The sequence below is a fragment of the Amblyomma americanum genome, chromosome 1, assembly GCF_052857255.1.
Source record: "Amblyomma americanum isolate KBUSLIRL-KWMA chromosome 1, ASM5285725v1, whole genome shotgun sequence".
NCBI classification, from domain to species: domain Eukaryota; kingdom Metazoa; phylum Arthropoda; class Arachnida; order Ixodida; family Ixodidae; genus Amblyomma; species Amblyomma americanum.
In genome coordinates this window covers 437,211,433-437,229,478 of record NC_135497.1, presented here as the reverse complement: position 1 = coordinate 437,229,478, position 18,046 = coordinate 437,211,433, and the positions used below count along the sequence as shown (strand labels likewise).

Sequence of the window (18,046 nt, the reverse complement as noted above, 5' to 3'; positions counted from 1 at the left end):
AAGCATTTGTTCCTCAATAATTTTGGCCTATAAAATAATATAAAACCAAGACTTCCTACGATCGCTTTCACATATGTTTTTACGACGTGCTGGTATCACCAAATGCGACGCAGTTTCTACCAGTAGGCCACGTAAAAGAAACATGTCGGTTCCGCCGTCACATTTCGGACAGTTGTTCGTATAGCCCTCATTAACAATAAAAAATGTACGACCAAATGCCTGACACCGCAATGGTAAGAACAGAAGAAAGCCTTAAAAGGGAGTTTGATGCAGGGCCCTTCATGGCGTGAGCCACATTTTGAAGAGGGTGGCTGGAGTTTCGGTCATCTGCTCTGAACCTAAGAAGGCCATTTCGTGTGGTGCAATACAAATTAAGACAATCAACGAGAGTAAACTGCGAAAAAGGCCACAAACCTGGATAAAGATATGTGGGCATGGCATCGTCCAAAGGGTACGCCATTATCATGAGCCTGAAGATAAAGCCGACAAACGGGCGATAGCGTGAGCGCACATTTCTGTGAACACGCATCATCAATGAAAGGAACGAACGCAGCAAACTTGCCCTGCACTGTTGGCAATTTCGGCGTAACTACCGACTGCACGCCGCCATTATTCTTGCAACAAATCATACATCAACTAGTACTCAAAATCATCTATACGCGCTTGCAATACCAACAGTACGCTGTGCATCAGGCCTCTAGCCGCAGCACTCGCTGACAACAAAGGTCACAGTGGAAAACATGTGGTAGAGGAGCATGCTTCGATATGAATCGCGCCATGCTTTTCGGTTTTTTGGTCGAAAATTGTTTGGCGCTTAATTTGTTTCTCGAAGTACATCCTTCAATTCATAGCTGAACGTTGTGGCATGCCATTAGTGCATTTCTGTGTGCCTGTTCCTGTGTTCAGCTAATGCATTCTGAGTTACGAAGCCTCTAGCTGGGCCAGAACCAGCCCAGTCAGCCAAATTCTCACCAGATATGCCCTCGACAAGCTGAGTTCGGTCGCTGTTGCTCTATTGGTGATAGCGAGTGGGGCACGCCGAGCACACAAGGCGAAGTAGACCGGTAACACGAGAATGTCAACAGTACCGGCTAAAGGCATCTGCTGTATAGAGGCCATATGTGGGGGCACAGCTGCGTTTCGAAGCGGACTTTGTTTCATCTTCAGCAGTTTTTTTCAGGCTTTCTTGGGTGCTCATAGTCCCAACATATTAAAGCGAATCGCTCCCCACTCTAATTCGAGGGTAATAAGTAACAAGTAAATATCGCTTCACATATACTGAACAACTTTTCAGTTATTGGTTCTCCTTAGATGCAACAGTTCGCTGGTGATCGTCTCCTGTGCTGACAAAAGGAGCTTACTGAAGCCTGCTTTGTTACAGCAACATTTAGACGGCAGGACATTTCAGTGCTGCAATAAATACAACTACCAACTGCAAAGAAGTTGTCATATCATGTTCAAGACAATAAACTTGCAACCCCTTTTTTAGCCATTAAAGGTATTTCTTTCATTACTTCCTTTAGACACAGGGGAAGGTATTGAAAAAATGGCACAAATTTGCAAGTAAACACCAACTTTTTGGTTCTAAAACGGGCAACGAACAAATATTACAAAATTATGTGCTGTCATAATAGCAACAACCTCGATATATAATAAAGGGCCGGCTAAAGGTGAACACAAAAAAATTTTGTAATATAAAAAAAATTAGAAAGGACGCATTTTTACTCTATCCCGGGGAAACTTGAGCACTTTTCAAAAATGACCATCACTTTGTCTTGCAATGAATACTCACGAAGTTGCCTCGACACAATCTCTCTTCAGTGTGTCCGTATCACAAACACTTTAACCAGACAGAACCCAGCGCCGGTTTCTTCCACGGCCCGTTACAGAGGCCCTACAGCCAGGCTCTTCGTGTAGCCTGACTACGCGATCCTTTTAAATTTCCTAGCTACGGCGCCGCATTTTTAGCTTTAATGTCGCAATTGCTGCCCTTGCACTTCGTCCCTTTCGAATGAATATGCGCTATTGCTCAATTAGCATTACCTGAAAACGACCTTGTCAAAGTAATTCTAGGTTACGCCGAATAGAGCTCATTTTGTCGCCACAACATACTGCACGAGCAGCCGTTTGTGCAACCCACAATGAATGCAGCGCCCATATCCCAAAGGTTGTTGTTGCCTTAGTGTATTGGCACATACCCACGATGGAGGATAGACCACTGTTCAGTGGGGAGAGCCAAAAGAAGAGGGTAAACTGGTGCAAAGCTAATGGATGTTAAGCCGTGGGTGATATATCAGAAGAATTAAAGAGGAAAGAAAAAAAAACGGGAGAGAAGGCCAGATAATTGAATACATGAAAATTCCTGAAAGATCTTTTAAATGAAAAAATCTTGTATACAGTTAGCAAGGGAATCTGCCGGTAGCTGTAACCCAAAGGTATACCTTGTTCAGTTCTTCTTTATAGTCCCTCATTTTCTTTGACGACATTCCTTTGCTGAATTTTGCCTGACGTGCAGTCTGCTTTAAAAATAATTATCTCGCACGAACACAAGCAGAAAATCCTGTTGCACTTTCCGTAAGCTATGCGAATGAGTAAATAAGTACTTAAGTTGCTTCAGGGCGCTTACATCACGAAAACCATCAGTCGCCGAAACCCAGGAGCACAAGCGATTTTTCGTTTTTTTAGTTTGCCGTGCTCATCGGTAAGATATTATTATTGTAATTTTTTTACTATAGATAATTCATTATAAAGCGTCACAAAAAACCACCACATGCCGCCGGTGCTCCGAACCCACGATCTCCAAGTTTTACGTCCGGTGCTCTACCAACTGAGCTACGGCGACGGTTGTCCGATCTTCTGCTTTCGGGGATACTTATGCGTAGTGAACCGAACCTTGAGAGGGTTCACAAGCGCTACCCTCGTCCATAGCGACAGATGTAGTACATCTTGTATTACCGCGACTTCCACGCAGAAACGTGGTCTAACGGTCAGGGTGGAAGCTGTGCGAGAACCCTCTTAGGCGCCCTATGACATCAAGACTGCCAGAATAGAGACCCTCGTTCGGAGGTTGTTGGTTTGGATGCCACCGGCGGCACGTGGTTGCTTTTTGTTCTGATTTATAATCAAATATTTTTATTTAAAAAGCAATTACCATATTATTATCGAATTGAAAAACGTGACAACTAAAACAGAAAAAAAATCCTCTATGCTCTTGGGTTTCCGTGAGTGTTGGCTTCCATCATGTATGTCATCACCAGCGCCTCTTTTCCCCTTCTTTGCCTCCTCAGGATGCTTAGTGAGTAGTATTGAAGAATACCGAAAGAAGTGGCATGCGGATATTCCCGTCTTTTTGGCCTCTTCCTCGTTTACCAAGCTCACATCGCATTTTTTTTCCCTCTGCTTGATAAGGACGATCTTTTCAGACTTAAGCCGATCTGAAGTAGAAACGTGGGGCCTTGTGAGCTAAACACCCAGTTTATTTGACTGCAAGTTTAAAAGATTGCTTGCGCTAGGTAACGAAGTGTGTCGTTTTGTCGCACTCTAATCTTGAACTTAAGATTTATATGAATTTAATGTTTATCGTGTAAGCAGCGCTGGCATAGACGTGCTGCTGCATCTTTACTGTCTAGGCTTCTCAATTTTTGCAACTGTCACATAAAAACAAGAGAATTCTTTAACCCGATCAGCGATGTACTCTGTAAAGGTCACCAGAGTGCGCTTGCACTTCTTGATTGGTAGGTATTGGGGCGCGCTTGCACTGTATCGGATACAACATGCAGACCCTAACCACAAAATCTGGCGTGCGCGAATTATGCATATGTGTAAGTGAAAATCACAGTGAAATTAGATGCCTGCAGCAAACAGTGGATGCTTGGGCAACTCCACTAAGCTGGACGGAAAAAAAAATTGTACTGAAGGCATTGCATGTCAAATGGCACGGGTAAACTTTATGCGCAATAACTGCCTTCCTCCAGCACAATACACATGCAGGCGTCAAAATAATGAAGACAAAGTGCGTGAATTTTCCTGTTCAGCGGAGAAATTAATCAAACATTCATCGCTGAAAGTGTTAATGAGCGGAATAAACTCGAACACAGTTCTCCATATGCGCTTTCAAATGTCGACTTTGTTGCCGAACTATGCAATCGGACCGAGGTCCGGCCCCCGTCTTTTCATTCCTGCTTGCAACTTCATTACAACTGAATCCACGTCAGTAGAATTAGGAACGCACCGTGTGCATCAGAAACGCACCGCTTCCTCGTAATTCATATAGGCTAAACCTCAAACATTATTTCAAGCGCGGCGCGTAACCACCAAAAACGCGAAGTTCCGAATATCACCACAAAGACAATTTGAATATTCATGGGCAAACTTTGCATAATTCAGAATCCGACTTGAGAATGAGAATGGGAATTCGGCTGCCCCGAATGAGCAGTGGTACCAGGTTTAAGTGCCCTATCCGCAACAATTTCTCTACTCAGCGGAAATTCTCAGAAGTCTGCACAGCCTCTATGAAGCCATATGGCGGCATGCAAGTGGAGCTTCTAATTGCTTAGATATTTTGGAACGAGATTGCTTTTCAGCTGCTCAAGGAACGCTAGCACTGACAGCGTACAGGCTCCAAAAGTCTGCGAGGCGTAAACATGTCGGCGTGTAAGCGGGGAACTAGACGCACAGTAGCTACAGCCCATAAAACAAAGCGCGAGAAGCTGGCACCCGTGGAACCTTGAGACTTTAAGGGAGGTAGTCGCACCGTGTGATTGGCGAAGCTACTGCTGTCGATTACGGGTTTGCTGTTCCTTATGACGGCGGGCCGTGGCGGCAGTGGAGGGTCCAGGGTGAAGCTACAGTACTGGCCGCGGAAAAGCGGCGCTCCTCTGCCTGAACGCGCCGTCTTGTGAACGACGAGGCGAAGGCACAGGTCGTAGTCACCCAGTTCGGCCAGGCTGCCTTCGGAGAACCCGCTGGGAATTTTCCCCCAGGAGTCCAGCACTGCGCAGAGAGAGAAAACAGATTCATAAGCATGTTGACATTTAACCCTTTGTGGGCTGAGGTTTGGAACTGCTGCAGTTATTTCACAGATAGTGTCAGGACGAACATCGTTCAGTACGCCAAGCACGCTTTCTAAGTTCCGCCCAACAATTCTAGGTATTAGTGTGCCTGTTCCAGTGAATAGGTGTGCCGCGCCATCAGCATATCCGTTTGGGGTGGCCGCACGCTCTTTCCATAAGAAGGAAATAGGGCTTTTGGCATTTCCTAAGATTACGCCATAACAATTAATATATGCGCAACTTTGGGAAAAAATTCAAAATTGCCTTTTGAGGCAATAAAATGAGGCAGTAATTGTCTCACATCTCGATGGACACCGGAACCGCGTCGTAAGCGCAGGGAGGAAGGTGGGAGTGAAAGAAGAAAGAAGTGCCATAGTGGAGGGCTCCGGAAAAATTTCGACCACCTGGTGATCTTTAACGTGCACTGACATCGCCCAGCACACGGGCGCCTTTTGCGTCTCGCCTCCATCAAAACGCCTCCATCGATATACTGAGGTTTCAAGCACGGTTGTTTCCCGCTGCGCGATGACATCAAGAAAAAAGATTTTTCTGTTGGCGTCTTGGACAACAGAAAAATTCCTTTTCTTGATGTCCTGTTGCAGTGAAAAACAACCGTGCTTTAAACCTCAGTATATTAAAACCGACGCACATCGGGAAGTACCTCAACTTTCAGTCCGCACATCCAATTGGTCAGAAGCGGTGGGTCGCCAAATCGCTTTTTAATCGCGCGTTCACCCTATGCTGGAGACAAGAAAAACGCCGCTGCGAAATCGACAAAGTGAAGCAAAACTTGAAAAACAATGGATATCCTCAGCAGCTAATGAAAAGCCAAGAGCACTCCGCTCATGCCTCCCGTCCTGGCCAAGGGTAGAAAAACGCAGAAGCCAAGCGAGGGAGCATTCCTTATGCTTCCGGGTAAGCGAAGCATTTTCACGCATTTTCAAAGTCTATGACGGGCACATTTCTCATGTGCCTCCCAGCAAGTTAAAACAACAGCTGGTCCGGGTAAAAATCGTCAAGATCTCTCAAGGTACCCGGGCGTGGTATACAAGATACCGTGTCAAGTCTGTGACGCCGCTTACATTAGCGAAACCGGAAACTTCAGACGCAGGCTCAAAGAGCATCAGCATGACGTCACGAACGGCCGCTCCACATCTAATGCTTTGGCGGAACACAGCGTATCAACGGGACACACCATCGATTGGGACATCAGTCATTCCCATATAGAAAAACTTATCATCGCGCCTTCTTTTAGAATATTTTCATATACATAACACGAAGCACGCTCTTAACAGGACACGTGGAAATCTTCCAGAGATCTACAATCTGTCATTACGCAATTTTAACCGTACTTAAACCACCGTCGTTCCATGCGGCGCTCTATGTCATCAAGGGACCCGTACGGGCCCCGAAACGTCGTGTTTCGTTTTCGTCGAAACTTTTGGCGAGTGTATGATTATTTCTACATTACATGTTTTTTTTTGCTTGAATAAAGCTCAGTTCTTATTCAACCTCGCGTTCGTGTGTTTTTTCCCCTATCGCGTCTATTTGTGGGTTGTAGTTCTCTTGTGTCATGCACCTACCAGCTAATAAATAATTTATTCTTTTAAAAGCAAGGTGTTGCTACACGTCACAAGGTGAGACCACGTTTTTCAATTTGTTCGCAACAGGACCTTACAATATTCCACAGCTGCCTCACAGTAAATAATATGGATTACGCTTAAGCTCTTCCTTCAGGGTGTGACGCGATAGCTTTCTAGATGTAGCCGGCATCACAATTTTCATTAAATAAAAACACGTGTAAGACGCACATCTACAACATTACATTACATTAGAAGAATGCGAGTCAAACACAAAGAATGCGGGGCAAACACAGGCCGTTTATAAGGACTTCTTGTTGGGCTAGTTGGTGCATGGTTGTTCTGAAGACAAGTAACGCACACAAAAAGTCAGACACAGGACGAACAAAGGAAGACGAAAGAGCGCAGAATATCAGCTGATTTTATTAACAGCACTGCGGCTTGCATAGGCTGTGCGCCCATGTGCCTGAAGAAAGGGGAAAACGAGAGGGAAGATAATCAAATTAACAGGCTTCTCTCAGCCGGCTTCCCCTGTGTGGTTCTCTCATCTGTAGCTGAGAAACTTCTTAAGAAGGTAAAAGAAGGAAAACGCCGCCACACCAATGAGCGCGCGCTCAAAAAGAGGGCCACGGTTATACTGTATATGCACAAACTTGCCAACAACATGAAGAAAGTGGCAGACAGGCATGGCGTCCCTGTGGTTTTTTCAGCGCTACGAAAGCTCTCCGGGTTATGCCCGAGGATCGGCGGCAAAAAAAAAGTGAACACAACGGATGCAATAAAAAACATGCCGAAACCTTTGTGAAATGTGCCACGGGCGTGGTGTAGAAGATCCCACTCTAGTGTGGACGCGTGTATGTTGGCCAGACAGGTCGCTGCGTGAATGAACGCACAGGGGAGCATGCACGGTCAATTCGGAATACAGAAGGAGCGAATTTTCCCGCTCATTGCACTGCATCTAGTACAGGCTGCGAACCACGGTAAAATAGCATTAAGAAGTACGCAAAGCTGGGCAAGTTGGTTGCTACTATCTATGAAACTAGCTATCCATGAAAGTAGTAGTGGAAAGTCAGCGCTCGTGTCGTCGTGTTTGTTCCGTCCTCGTGTTTTTCCGCGCTGTTTCACCATGGAGAGCATTAGGATTCTGAGCAAAAGCGAAGACAAAGTAGCGCGGGAGCTTTTAGAACCGTACCATATCAAAAAAAGGCGATAACTGTATCAGTGATACTTCCGTAATGTTGCAAAAAATGCAGAAAACATCTTCTTGGGCGGCTTTGGTTGATCTCTGCACAGACGTGATCTGCCATTCTTCTGTCGTGTTCTTCTTTCTTTAGGCACGTGTGCACACTGCCTATATAAGCCGCAGTGCTATTAAAAAAAATCAATTGGTAGTTTGTGCTCTTTCCGTTTTCCTGTGTTCTTCCTGTGTCTGTATTTTAGTGTGCGCAACTCGTCTTAAGAACAAATACAGGCCACGAGTGAGTGACCGCGATGCTGCAAGGATAGAAAATTGATTCATTTAGAGAAGGTCACTGCGCGCTCAGCTGGAAAACGGACGGCGGCGAGCGAGCAACGACGCAATATCATATTGCACTGCTTTGCTGCCGGCGATCCCAAGCAGCACAGGTAATCAGTCCAGTATCGCTACAGGATGGTCCCATCCTGGTCCTTTGTAGGGCCGGCCTTTGCCAATACGGTTCCAATGTTGGGCAAAATACCTGTGCTTCTTGGGATGGTGCAGCCAGGGCGCGTCTTAGTCCTGGCGGCCGGCGCTTGCTGCCGCCACTACACCATTCAGTTGCGCCACGCTGTGATGCCAGCGACCAATCCGGTATTTTTTGCTCGCAGATTTTTCGCTACCATTTTCGCTACGAAGCCGCTTTTCTGCGACACAGGACACTAAAGCCATCACTTGAAAGTGATGCCGCAGAAAGCTGGACTTGCTTATCCTGGTTGACGGTCCTCAGTACCCCTACAAGTCGGCAACAGGTGCGAGGGTAAAAACCACCGGGCACATCAGTGCAATAGATTTGAAAAAACTGACTGAGGTAAATGTGTTCAGCGTAATCGGCAGCAAGAAAATGAAAATCTACAACTGAGTGCGGCACAGTTTACGTGTAGGTATTTCACATCACGGTAGCATGGATTGCTGTAGAAGCTCTTGTGATATTGCAAGGTGATGCGTCGCTAACATACCAAGGCAGCCAAATTCAAACAGAGCTAATTGAGACTGTAAATACTGCGAGTGACAACGTAGGTTAATTCTGCTGAAAAAAAAAGCCGAGTGAAACATCAACCATCCCCGAAAAGCCTTTCCGTATAGACATGATTTTCATATCAATAAACGATGTGATGGGATGTCAAGCCAGAAAGCTAACTTGTATCCAAGATCGAAGCAAGCATTCACACTCAGTAATTTGTGCCAACCTTAAGTGCTCGGACGAAAAAGAAGTTGCGTCGGAAGATAAACAAGTCAAGGAGGTTTTCGGGGATAAACCAAAAGGGAACTGTATATTGCAAGGTTCGCATACTGGAGCGCCAAACTGCCAAGCGCATTGTGATTCAGATTTGCATTATTTTTTATTAAAGAAATCACATTATGTGGATGATTGTAAGGAACTAAAATGTACGAACATATTAATTTAAAATGACTATATTCGGAGGCTATACTCAGGAAGCGGACATTACACTGGAATGGCACGAAAGACGAGTTGGACGAACATGCTCGGTGGAAGAGAAGAATGGGTGTTGAGGCTTACAGGTCAACCGGCGTTGACAAGAACAGCGAGAACGCGACCCACGATTTCAACCCAAAAAGCAGGGCAAGCTGCTGATGCGCTGGTCCGCGTAACAACGAAAGCGCTTCTTTTCTTATAGCCAGCCTTGCACCTGTTGGCCGGCCGGACTGTCCCCCGACGACACGCGCTGCTCAAGGCCGTTATGTGTGAAGTGCCTGGAAGATGTGCCCAGGAAGATGTTGCGACGGCTCGCGAAGCATCCTAGACGCCGAAATCTCGTTTCAGCGTCGGTGTCGGTCACGGAAGCTTGAAGAGTGCGGGGCCAAAATAACCAAAACTCGCATTTTACGTCCTCGTATTCGCTGCCACCAGCAAACGAGGTCTCAGGAATCATCTGTATCGTCGACCAGCTCAGGGACACCCAGAAAGGCCTTCCTGGTAAGCCTCTCGATGTCCGGAACAAGGCCGTGAGGCGTTCTGAGGAACCCTGACGATGGGCTCGAAGCTTATAGCGGTGCAAGTGCTTCAGATGGGTGGCTCCAAATCACGAAGACAATTATTTCACTAGCGATGCGAAACCTGGTCTGAACTTCTTTGCGACGTTGCTCATAGGTAACAAGGGTGCTGTCAGAGAGGTTAGCTACAAGCGCGGTCAGGTTCTGCGAGTCGTTTAAGGCATTGCTCCACTTATAGCAATGAACTGAGTCAGGTATAAGTCTAAGTCGGTCAAACCGTCATAAGTCCGCTGCCTCAAGTCCATAAACGATACTGCTTGTAGGGCGTGCTATGAGGCTGTGGGCAACTATTTCGTTAATAGCTATTGTTAATCGAGGGGGCTCCGCTGTAGGCGTCAGGCTCCTTGCGGTTTGCTCCCGTGGTACCACAGGCGGCGTCGTGCGTCAGGTGCACTGGCGTAGCTAGATAATAGAAATGCGCAGAGAAGAACGAATAGTGACGAGCAAGAACCTTTAATTCTCGGACGCGTCAGGTTAGAGCAGTCTGTGACAGGTCTCAGGTCGTTGAAACATGTGCTACTTTCTTTTTAATTCCTAGGAGACCAGCCAGCACTTCGGAATGATGCTGTTGAAACTCCGTTGCGGTCCGTCCTTTCAGGGCTTTAAGCAGGTTCTGCATCTGTTCCAGCATTATTGGTGGTGCGTTTTGGTTCTCACCGCTTTCGCTACGTGTGTTTACCCGCTATTGACGTAGGGTAACTTGCTTGCATCTGAGCTTGGGATCTCGGGTAGGGACATATCCCGGTCCTGACTCCAAATGAAACGACCAAAAAATTGTTCATGGCCCCAAAATGGCGACGTCTCCAAAAACAAAGTTAACTCTTACTATTCTTCATCTTAGCAGCGATCTCGCGTCAACTTCCTCGTTTCAAATTGCGCGTCGGTGTACAGCGCGTCAAGGGTTGTCGCAGTTGTCGCTGTTGTCGCAGTAGTTAAAATTACAAAGCGAAAAGTGGTGATTCATGTTACTTTAAATACGACCCTCGCCCTGTAACGACATTGCAATTGATTGCTCCTGATTTGTAGACCATAAGAAGGAACAACCCGGCATGTCGTCGTGATTGTAGGTGACTTCAACATGCACCACACTGAATGGCTATCGAGGAAAGACACGCATTACGGTTCACACTTTGTGCGCTCGGTGAAGAAGAACCACTTAAGTATCTTCCATGACCCCAGCCAAGCTACCCGTGTATCATAAGTTGTATCACTATCAGCGCAGCAGGTAGCGTGGGTTATGTAAGTGGCGAGATAGCCTCTCAGGGAGAGGGCACTAGCCTCCACTGCGTATCATGTATACAACCGGTGAACAATAAACGCTGAGCGAATTCACTTTCGCCAGCAAATGACGCATTATGTGCTGCCGACCAACCCGTGCGATGCAACCCGTGTCAGCCACAACTCTCTTCATGGAAACATCGTGACAACCCTCAATTGGACAAAGCGTCCCATAGTTGTTTAGAATGCGTATATGGACAAATGCGGGAAACGTATTATGCGCATATTTAATACGCTTCGTAGCCATGGGATGGCGATGCCAAAACGTACTGTCATCGATGTACTACATTGGGATGTCTCCCGGAATCAACCGTAACGGGCCATGGGAACGAAGCATAGGGCTTCGCCCACCGTCTACAGGTGATGGAACGCCACACATGTCTCGCCACCAAGCATTTTCAGGTCATGGAGGGCACACCACCACCAGACCTACACTTGGCTGCTCATCGGCAGCAGCACCATTGATGTTTTGCGTCAGTACAGGATAGAATGAAGAACACCACTCCTAAGACGTCGTCTGAGCTTAATAACGGAGAAGGCGTGAGATTACTCCCATAATCTGTAATCGGATGGATGTCGTCGCCTATGCTAAAATATTATTTCAGCATGCTCTACAAGTAGCAATGAAATCGATGCGACAGAATGCAACAAAAACAACGGTGCGGTGCTCGCGCAAAATGGGAGAGCAGATGGCCCCTCAGGCTGGCGACATGTTCTGCACCCCAACCTGCTGCTTTACATGTTGCTTCCATTTGCTTCTCTCATGACTTCTCTCAGCCTCAGGATACCGAGGCTTGCTCTGTGCAAAAAAGCATGACATAGACAAACTTTTTCACATGTTCCATCTGCGCACTGCTTTAGCAAGGGTCACACATCCAGTTCGCTGGGGACGTACCGACTTCCTGTCTTTGAACTTCGCAACTCCCGGAAGGCTTTACGCAGTTCCTCCTAGACGCGAGGCGCACGGTTTGGCCAGCGGATATATTTATGAGCGCCTAGCGCTCGCTACAATTTCGAAGCCAGCTCCACCCCCCAATGAGCTTGGAAATATGTGGCCAATATCGCTGACTAGCAACTTCTGCAAGATTATAGGTGCATGATTTTGAAGCGCTTGTTTGCTTCATCAGGCTGTGGCATCAGGTTCTTGACATGCACTGGCCGACAGAGCCCATGACTGTGATCACCGTAGACGTTCGGAACAGCTACGGATCCTTCCCACATTACAGCGGTCATTGAGAGCACGAGGTCATTTGGGGTAACAGGCCGCATACTCATGTTGGTGAGAACTTCCTAGCCAACCGGACATACCAGAATGAAGCAACGCGAGGACATTCGCTTTCAATCAATAAACAATATCGCTTTATCACTGGACGTGGTTATTTCGCCCATATTAATCATCCTTGTAAAAACAAGACTTTCCTTGCTCCTTGCTGTGATTCCGGGCGTCTTTGCATTACGCTTTGTACGCTGGCTATATCTCCATCGGGGCGACGAGAGGTTCAGCGGATGAACAAGAACATACCCTCGAAACAGGTATAGCTAGCGTCTATTCTGTTAAGCATGGCGGGAATGTCCTCCTAAAAGAAAGAAAAATGAATCTGTCGAGATTCCTTATGGCCCGCACTTAATGGCCGAAATAGACTGAAGTCGAATCAACCTATACACGTCCTTCCGACTCATTCGACGCCTAACTTCCATACTAATTCTGAGGGCGCACCTTGACCAAAACGGAGAGGGTACGGTATGGGCCAGCAAAGTATAGTCTCAATGGACGAATTTCCTGCGCCATATGCACAGTGATCCGTCTTCGGTGGAGTAGGCGGGAAAAGAAGGCCAGCCACCTAGTTCCAGGTCATCTTAACGTATGGCTACTACTTCCACGTCCTCACACTGAAACGTACAAAAACCTTAAAAAGCTACGGAGGAGCACGCAGCACGCAAGACAAGCTGGCGTGGAGCTTAGCCGGTGCATCTGTGCAAGGTTCACCTACCGATGGCTTAACGATTAAGCTTTCGAGATTTTTATATGATAACAGCACAGGGGAGAAACGGCACAGCGACAAAATGTAAAGAAAAAACAGCATGGCGACAAAACAGCACAGGAAAAAAACAGCACACGTGAAAAGAGAACGCCGGATAAAACGGCAAAGCGACAAAAGAGCACACCGAAAAAACAGCACAACGACAGAGCAGCACAGGCAAAAAAAAACTGCACAACGACTAAACTGCACTTCGGAGTAAGATGCAGTGATGCTGGAGGGTGAACTATCACTGGCATGCAGTGGCATGCAGCGATGGCGTAGAGGTAGAACATCCGCCTCGCGTGCAAGAGGACCGGGGTTCAAATCCTGGTGCCGCGCAACTCTCCACTGGGTTTAAAAAAAAAAATCCGCGTGTCGATGGAATTGCACAACCAGGCCTGGAGTGCGGCCTTATCTCGGTGACCTGAACCGACAAAGCACTCTCTCACCAGAGCAGGATTTGGCCACCCTGGTGTAGTACTTGGCCACAACCTTCTATGATCAAACCAATTAACCCTCGGCCCTCAGTCCCCAGCGGCTGCAGAGCAACTGACCACGGCGGCGGTCAGACCTGTGACGCAGCGGAGGGTGCTAAGAATCTCTGGCTCCGGACAGGCCGCCATTGGAATCTGAACCTGGCAACGTTTAACGCTAGAACTTTAGCTAGTGAGGCTAGCCTAGCAGTGCTGTTTGAGGAACTAGCGGGAATTAAATGGGATGTGATAGGGCTTAGCGAAGTTAGGAGGACAGGTGAGGCGTATACAGTACTAAAGGACGGACACATACTGTGCTATCGCGGGTTAGAGGATAGACGAGAACTAGGTGTGGGTTTCCTCATTAATAAGGATATAGCTGGTAACGTAGAGGAGTTCTACAGTATTAACGAGAGGGTAGCAGCTATAGTAATTAGGCGGAATAGGAGGTACAAACTGAAAGTGGTGCAGGCCTACGCACCCACATCCAGCCATGATGACCAGACCGTTGAAAGCTTCTATGAGGACGTAGAATCAGCAATGAATAAAGCAAGATCGCAGTACACTGTACTGATGGGCGACTTCAATGCGAAGGTGGGCAAGAAGCAGGCTGACGACCACGCGGTAGGTGACTATGGGATAGGCTCTAGAAATAGCAGGGGAGAGTTATTAGTCGAATTGCGGATAGAAATAATTTACGGGTCATGAATACCTTCTTCCGCAAACGAGAAAACAGGAAGTGGACCTGGAAGAGCCCCAATGGTGAGATTAAAAATGAAATCGACTTCATACTATGCGCTAAACCTGGCATCATTCAGGATGTGGCCGTCCTCGGAAGGGTGCGTTGCAGCGACCATAGGATGGTAAGGTCTAGAATTAGCTTAGACTTGAAGAGGGAACGGAAGAAGCTAGCGAAGAAGAAGACCATTAACGAGTTAGCCGTAAGAGGGAAAGCACAGGAGTTTAAGATAGCCCTGCAAAACAGATATTCGGCTTTAACTGAGGAAGATGATCTTGATGTTCATTCAATGCACGATAACCTGACATCAATAATTACGGAGTGCGCAGTAGAAGTAGGCGGTAGGACAGTTCGAAAAGATACCGGGAAGCTATCTCAGGTGACGAAAGATCTGATTAAGAAGCGCCAAAACATGAAGGCATCTAACACTACCGATAGAATAGAACTAACGGAGCTATCAAAGTTAATAAATAAGCGCAAGGTAGCCGACATAAGGAAGTTTAATATGGAGAGAATCGACCATGCTATAAAGAACGGAGGTAGCCTAAAAACAATGAAGAGGAAACTAGGCATAGGTAAAAACCAGATGTATGCATTAAGAGACAAGCAGGGCAATGTCATTAGCAATATGGATAAGATAGTTAACGTAGCCGAAGAGTTCTACACAGACCTGTACAGTAGCCAATGTAATCAGAGCGCTAATGAGAAAGACAGCAGTGCACAGCAATGCGTCATCCCGCCAGTAACGAAAGATGAAGTAAAGAAAGCCTTAGAAGCAATGAAAAGGGGAAAAGCAGCTGGGGAGGATCAGGTAACAGCAGATCTGTTGAAGGATGGAGGGGACATCGTGCTAGAAAAACTAGCCACCCTGTATACGCAATGCCTTATGACCTGAACTGTACCAGAAGCTTGGAAGAATGCAAACATTATCTTAATTCATAAGAAGGGAGACGCCAAGGACTTGAAAAATTACAGGCCGATCAGCTTACTATCCGTTGCCTACAAAGTATTTACTAAGGTAATCGCTAATAGAGTCAGGGCAACGTTAGACTTTAATCAACCAAATGATCAGGCAGGCTTTCGTAAAAGATATTCCACAATAGATCATATTCACACTATCAATCAGGTGATAGAGAAATGCGCAGAATATAACCAACCACTATATATAGCTTTCATTGATTACGAGAAAGCATTCGACTCAGTGGAAACCTCAGCAGTCATACAGGCATTGCGTAATCAGGGGGTAGAAGAGCCTTATGTCAAAATACTGGAAGATATATATAGCAACTGCACAGCTACTATAGTCCTCCATAAAGTCAGCAATAAAATTCCAATAAGGAAGGGCGTCAGGCAAGGAGACACGATCTCGCCAATGCTGTTCACCGCATGTTTGCAGGAGGTATTTCGAAGCCTGAATTGGGAACAGTTGGGAATAAGAATAAATGGAGAATACCTATATAATCTGCGATTTGCTGATGACATTGCCTTGCTGAGTCACTCAAGAGGTGAACTGCAAATCATGATCAACGAGTTAGACAGGCAGAGCAGATCGATGGGTCTAAAAATTAACATGCAGAAAACCAAGGTAATGTTGAACAGCCTAGCAAGGGAACAACAGTTCACAATTGGCAGCGAGAGCCTAGAAATTGTGCCGGAATACGTCTACTTAGGGCAGGTAGTGACAGCTGATCCAGATCATGAGAGGGAGATAACTAGAAGGATAAGAATGGGCTCGAGCGCATATGGCAAATTCTCGCAGATCATGAGTGGCAGTTTACCAATTTCCCTCAAGAGGAAAGTGTACAACAGCATAATCTTACCGGTACTCACCTACGGGGCAGAAACGTGGAGGCTAACGAAAAGAGTTCAGCTTAGGTTAAGGACAACGCAGCGAGCCATGGAAAGAAAAATGATAGGTGTAACGTTAAGAGCTCGGAAGCGGGCAGAGTGGGTGAGGGAACAAACACGGGTTAATGACATCCTAGTCGAAATCAAGAGAAAGAAATGGGCTTGGGCAGGGCATGTAATGCGAAGGCAAGATAACCGCTGGTCCTTAAGGGTAACGGAGTGGGTTCCAAGAGAAAGTAAGCGTAGCAGGGGGCGGCAGAAGGTTAGGTGGGCAGATGAGATTAAGAAGTTTGCAGGCAAAGGGTGGATGCAGCTGGCAAAGGATAGGGTTAATTGGAGAGACATGGGAGAGGCCTTTGCCCTGCAGTGGGTGTAGTAAGGCTGATGATGATGATGATGATGATAAACTATCACAGCCACAACCGCAAACGGTAAATCCCAACACATGCGGCAGCGACCTTTGAAGTGAGCGTGTGCTCGTTTCGGTAGGGTATTATTCGCGATCTCAAATGTCGACCTTTTCTATGGCGGGTACTTAATGAATAACGCTAAAGAATTTGTTCTAGAGGCATCGACTCTACTGGTTGACCATCATGGTGCTGAGTTCTCGCAAACACGCCCAACGTTGGGCTCTGAGTGTACCAAAAGTTCTTATTCTTCAAAAATAAGGCTGTCGTCATTGGAATCTGCAGCAATTTTGTTGGGAGCGAGCTAGAAGGCCTTCATACACTGAAAGTATGCAGTATGTGATGCTTGCTTTTAACAATGACTGGATTGTCGGAGCCGATATTTATCAGGTTGTTTGGTGCAATTTTAATTTAAATTGAATCCCTTTTTTCACTTCGAAGAGAATTATCTCAAAACAACAATTTTCCCAACATTTGTCCCAAGCTATTTGTTTCGCTTCGAAGCTATATTTATTAAAACATCAATTGTCGGCCCATTTGTGCCTTTCCTCAGGAACCAAAGGAAAACCTAAAAAACAGCTGGGAGCCTATTGAAGCAGAGTTGCAGAACGAACGCAGAGAATTTCGTTTCACTAGATGTTTATTGCCCAATCGGGCTTGAAAATTGGGAGGGTCCACCAAAAAACTAAAAAAGGATTTGGTGCACAGAAGACAAGATAAACTACCCGGAACATTTTACAACAGAGCAGATGCCTGGGCCCTTTTTTCTCTCAGCTGTCTAGATTCTACTTAAACAATACGGGAAGCAAATAGTTCACTGAAGCCAAGCAAGCAAGGGCCACATAACCGCTAGTTCTGCAATATGCACTGCTTAAGCAACGCTGTTCCTCATTGGATGAGCCTGCCCTGTTTCTTAATGAACCAACGAAACGAGTACTCGCTTACTCCAAAGGTCGCTGCCGCATGTATTGTGATTTATCGTTTCGGTTAGGGATATGGTAGTTCACCCTTCCAGCAGCGCTGCACTGTACTCTGATGTGCTGTTTGGTCACCATGCTGTTCTTTCCTTGTGCTGTTTTGTCGGTGTGTCGTTTTTTTCTTGTGCTGTTTGGTCGCTGTGCTGTTTTTTTGCGCTGCTTCAACGCATGCTTATTTAACGTGTGCTGTTTTTTCGTGTCCTCCATCCACATACCCCGGCATCTTCGGCAATAAGTGGCCACATTTGAAGTATCGAACATCAATCTGATCATTACGCCGGCAATTTCCTGGATGACTGCACATGCAAGTATGAGAGGGGCGAACAGCGCGGCGTGAGCAGCAGCATGAAAGATGGCAACCTCACTGAACGCTCGTTCCATTTTAGCGGATACACACACCAGCCCGCGGGACTCCGCAA

General features: G+C 46.5%; 1 protein-coding gene across 1 annotated transcript in view; it reads right to left on the bottom strand.

Moving 5' to 3' along the window:
- The window catches only part of LOC144125270 (nose resistant to fluoxetine protein 6-like), a 110,670-nt gene that overhangs the window by 53,448 nt on the left and 39,176 nt on the right, over positions 1–18,046 (bottom strand). The window contains exon 2 of the mRNA XM_077658518.1: positions 4,754–4,992. Coding sequence (XP_077514644.1) covers positions 4,754–4,992 — 239 coding nt within the window. The remainder of the gene's footprint in view (positions 1–4,753; positions 4,993–18,046) is intronic.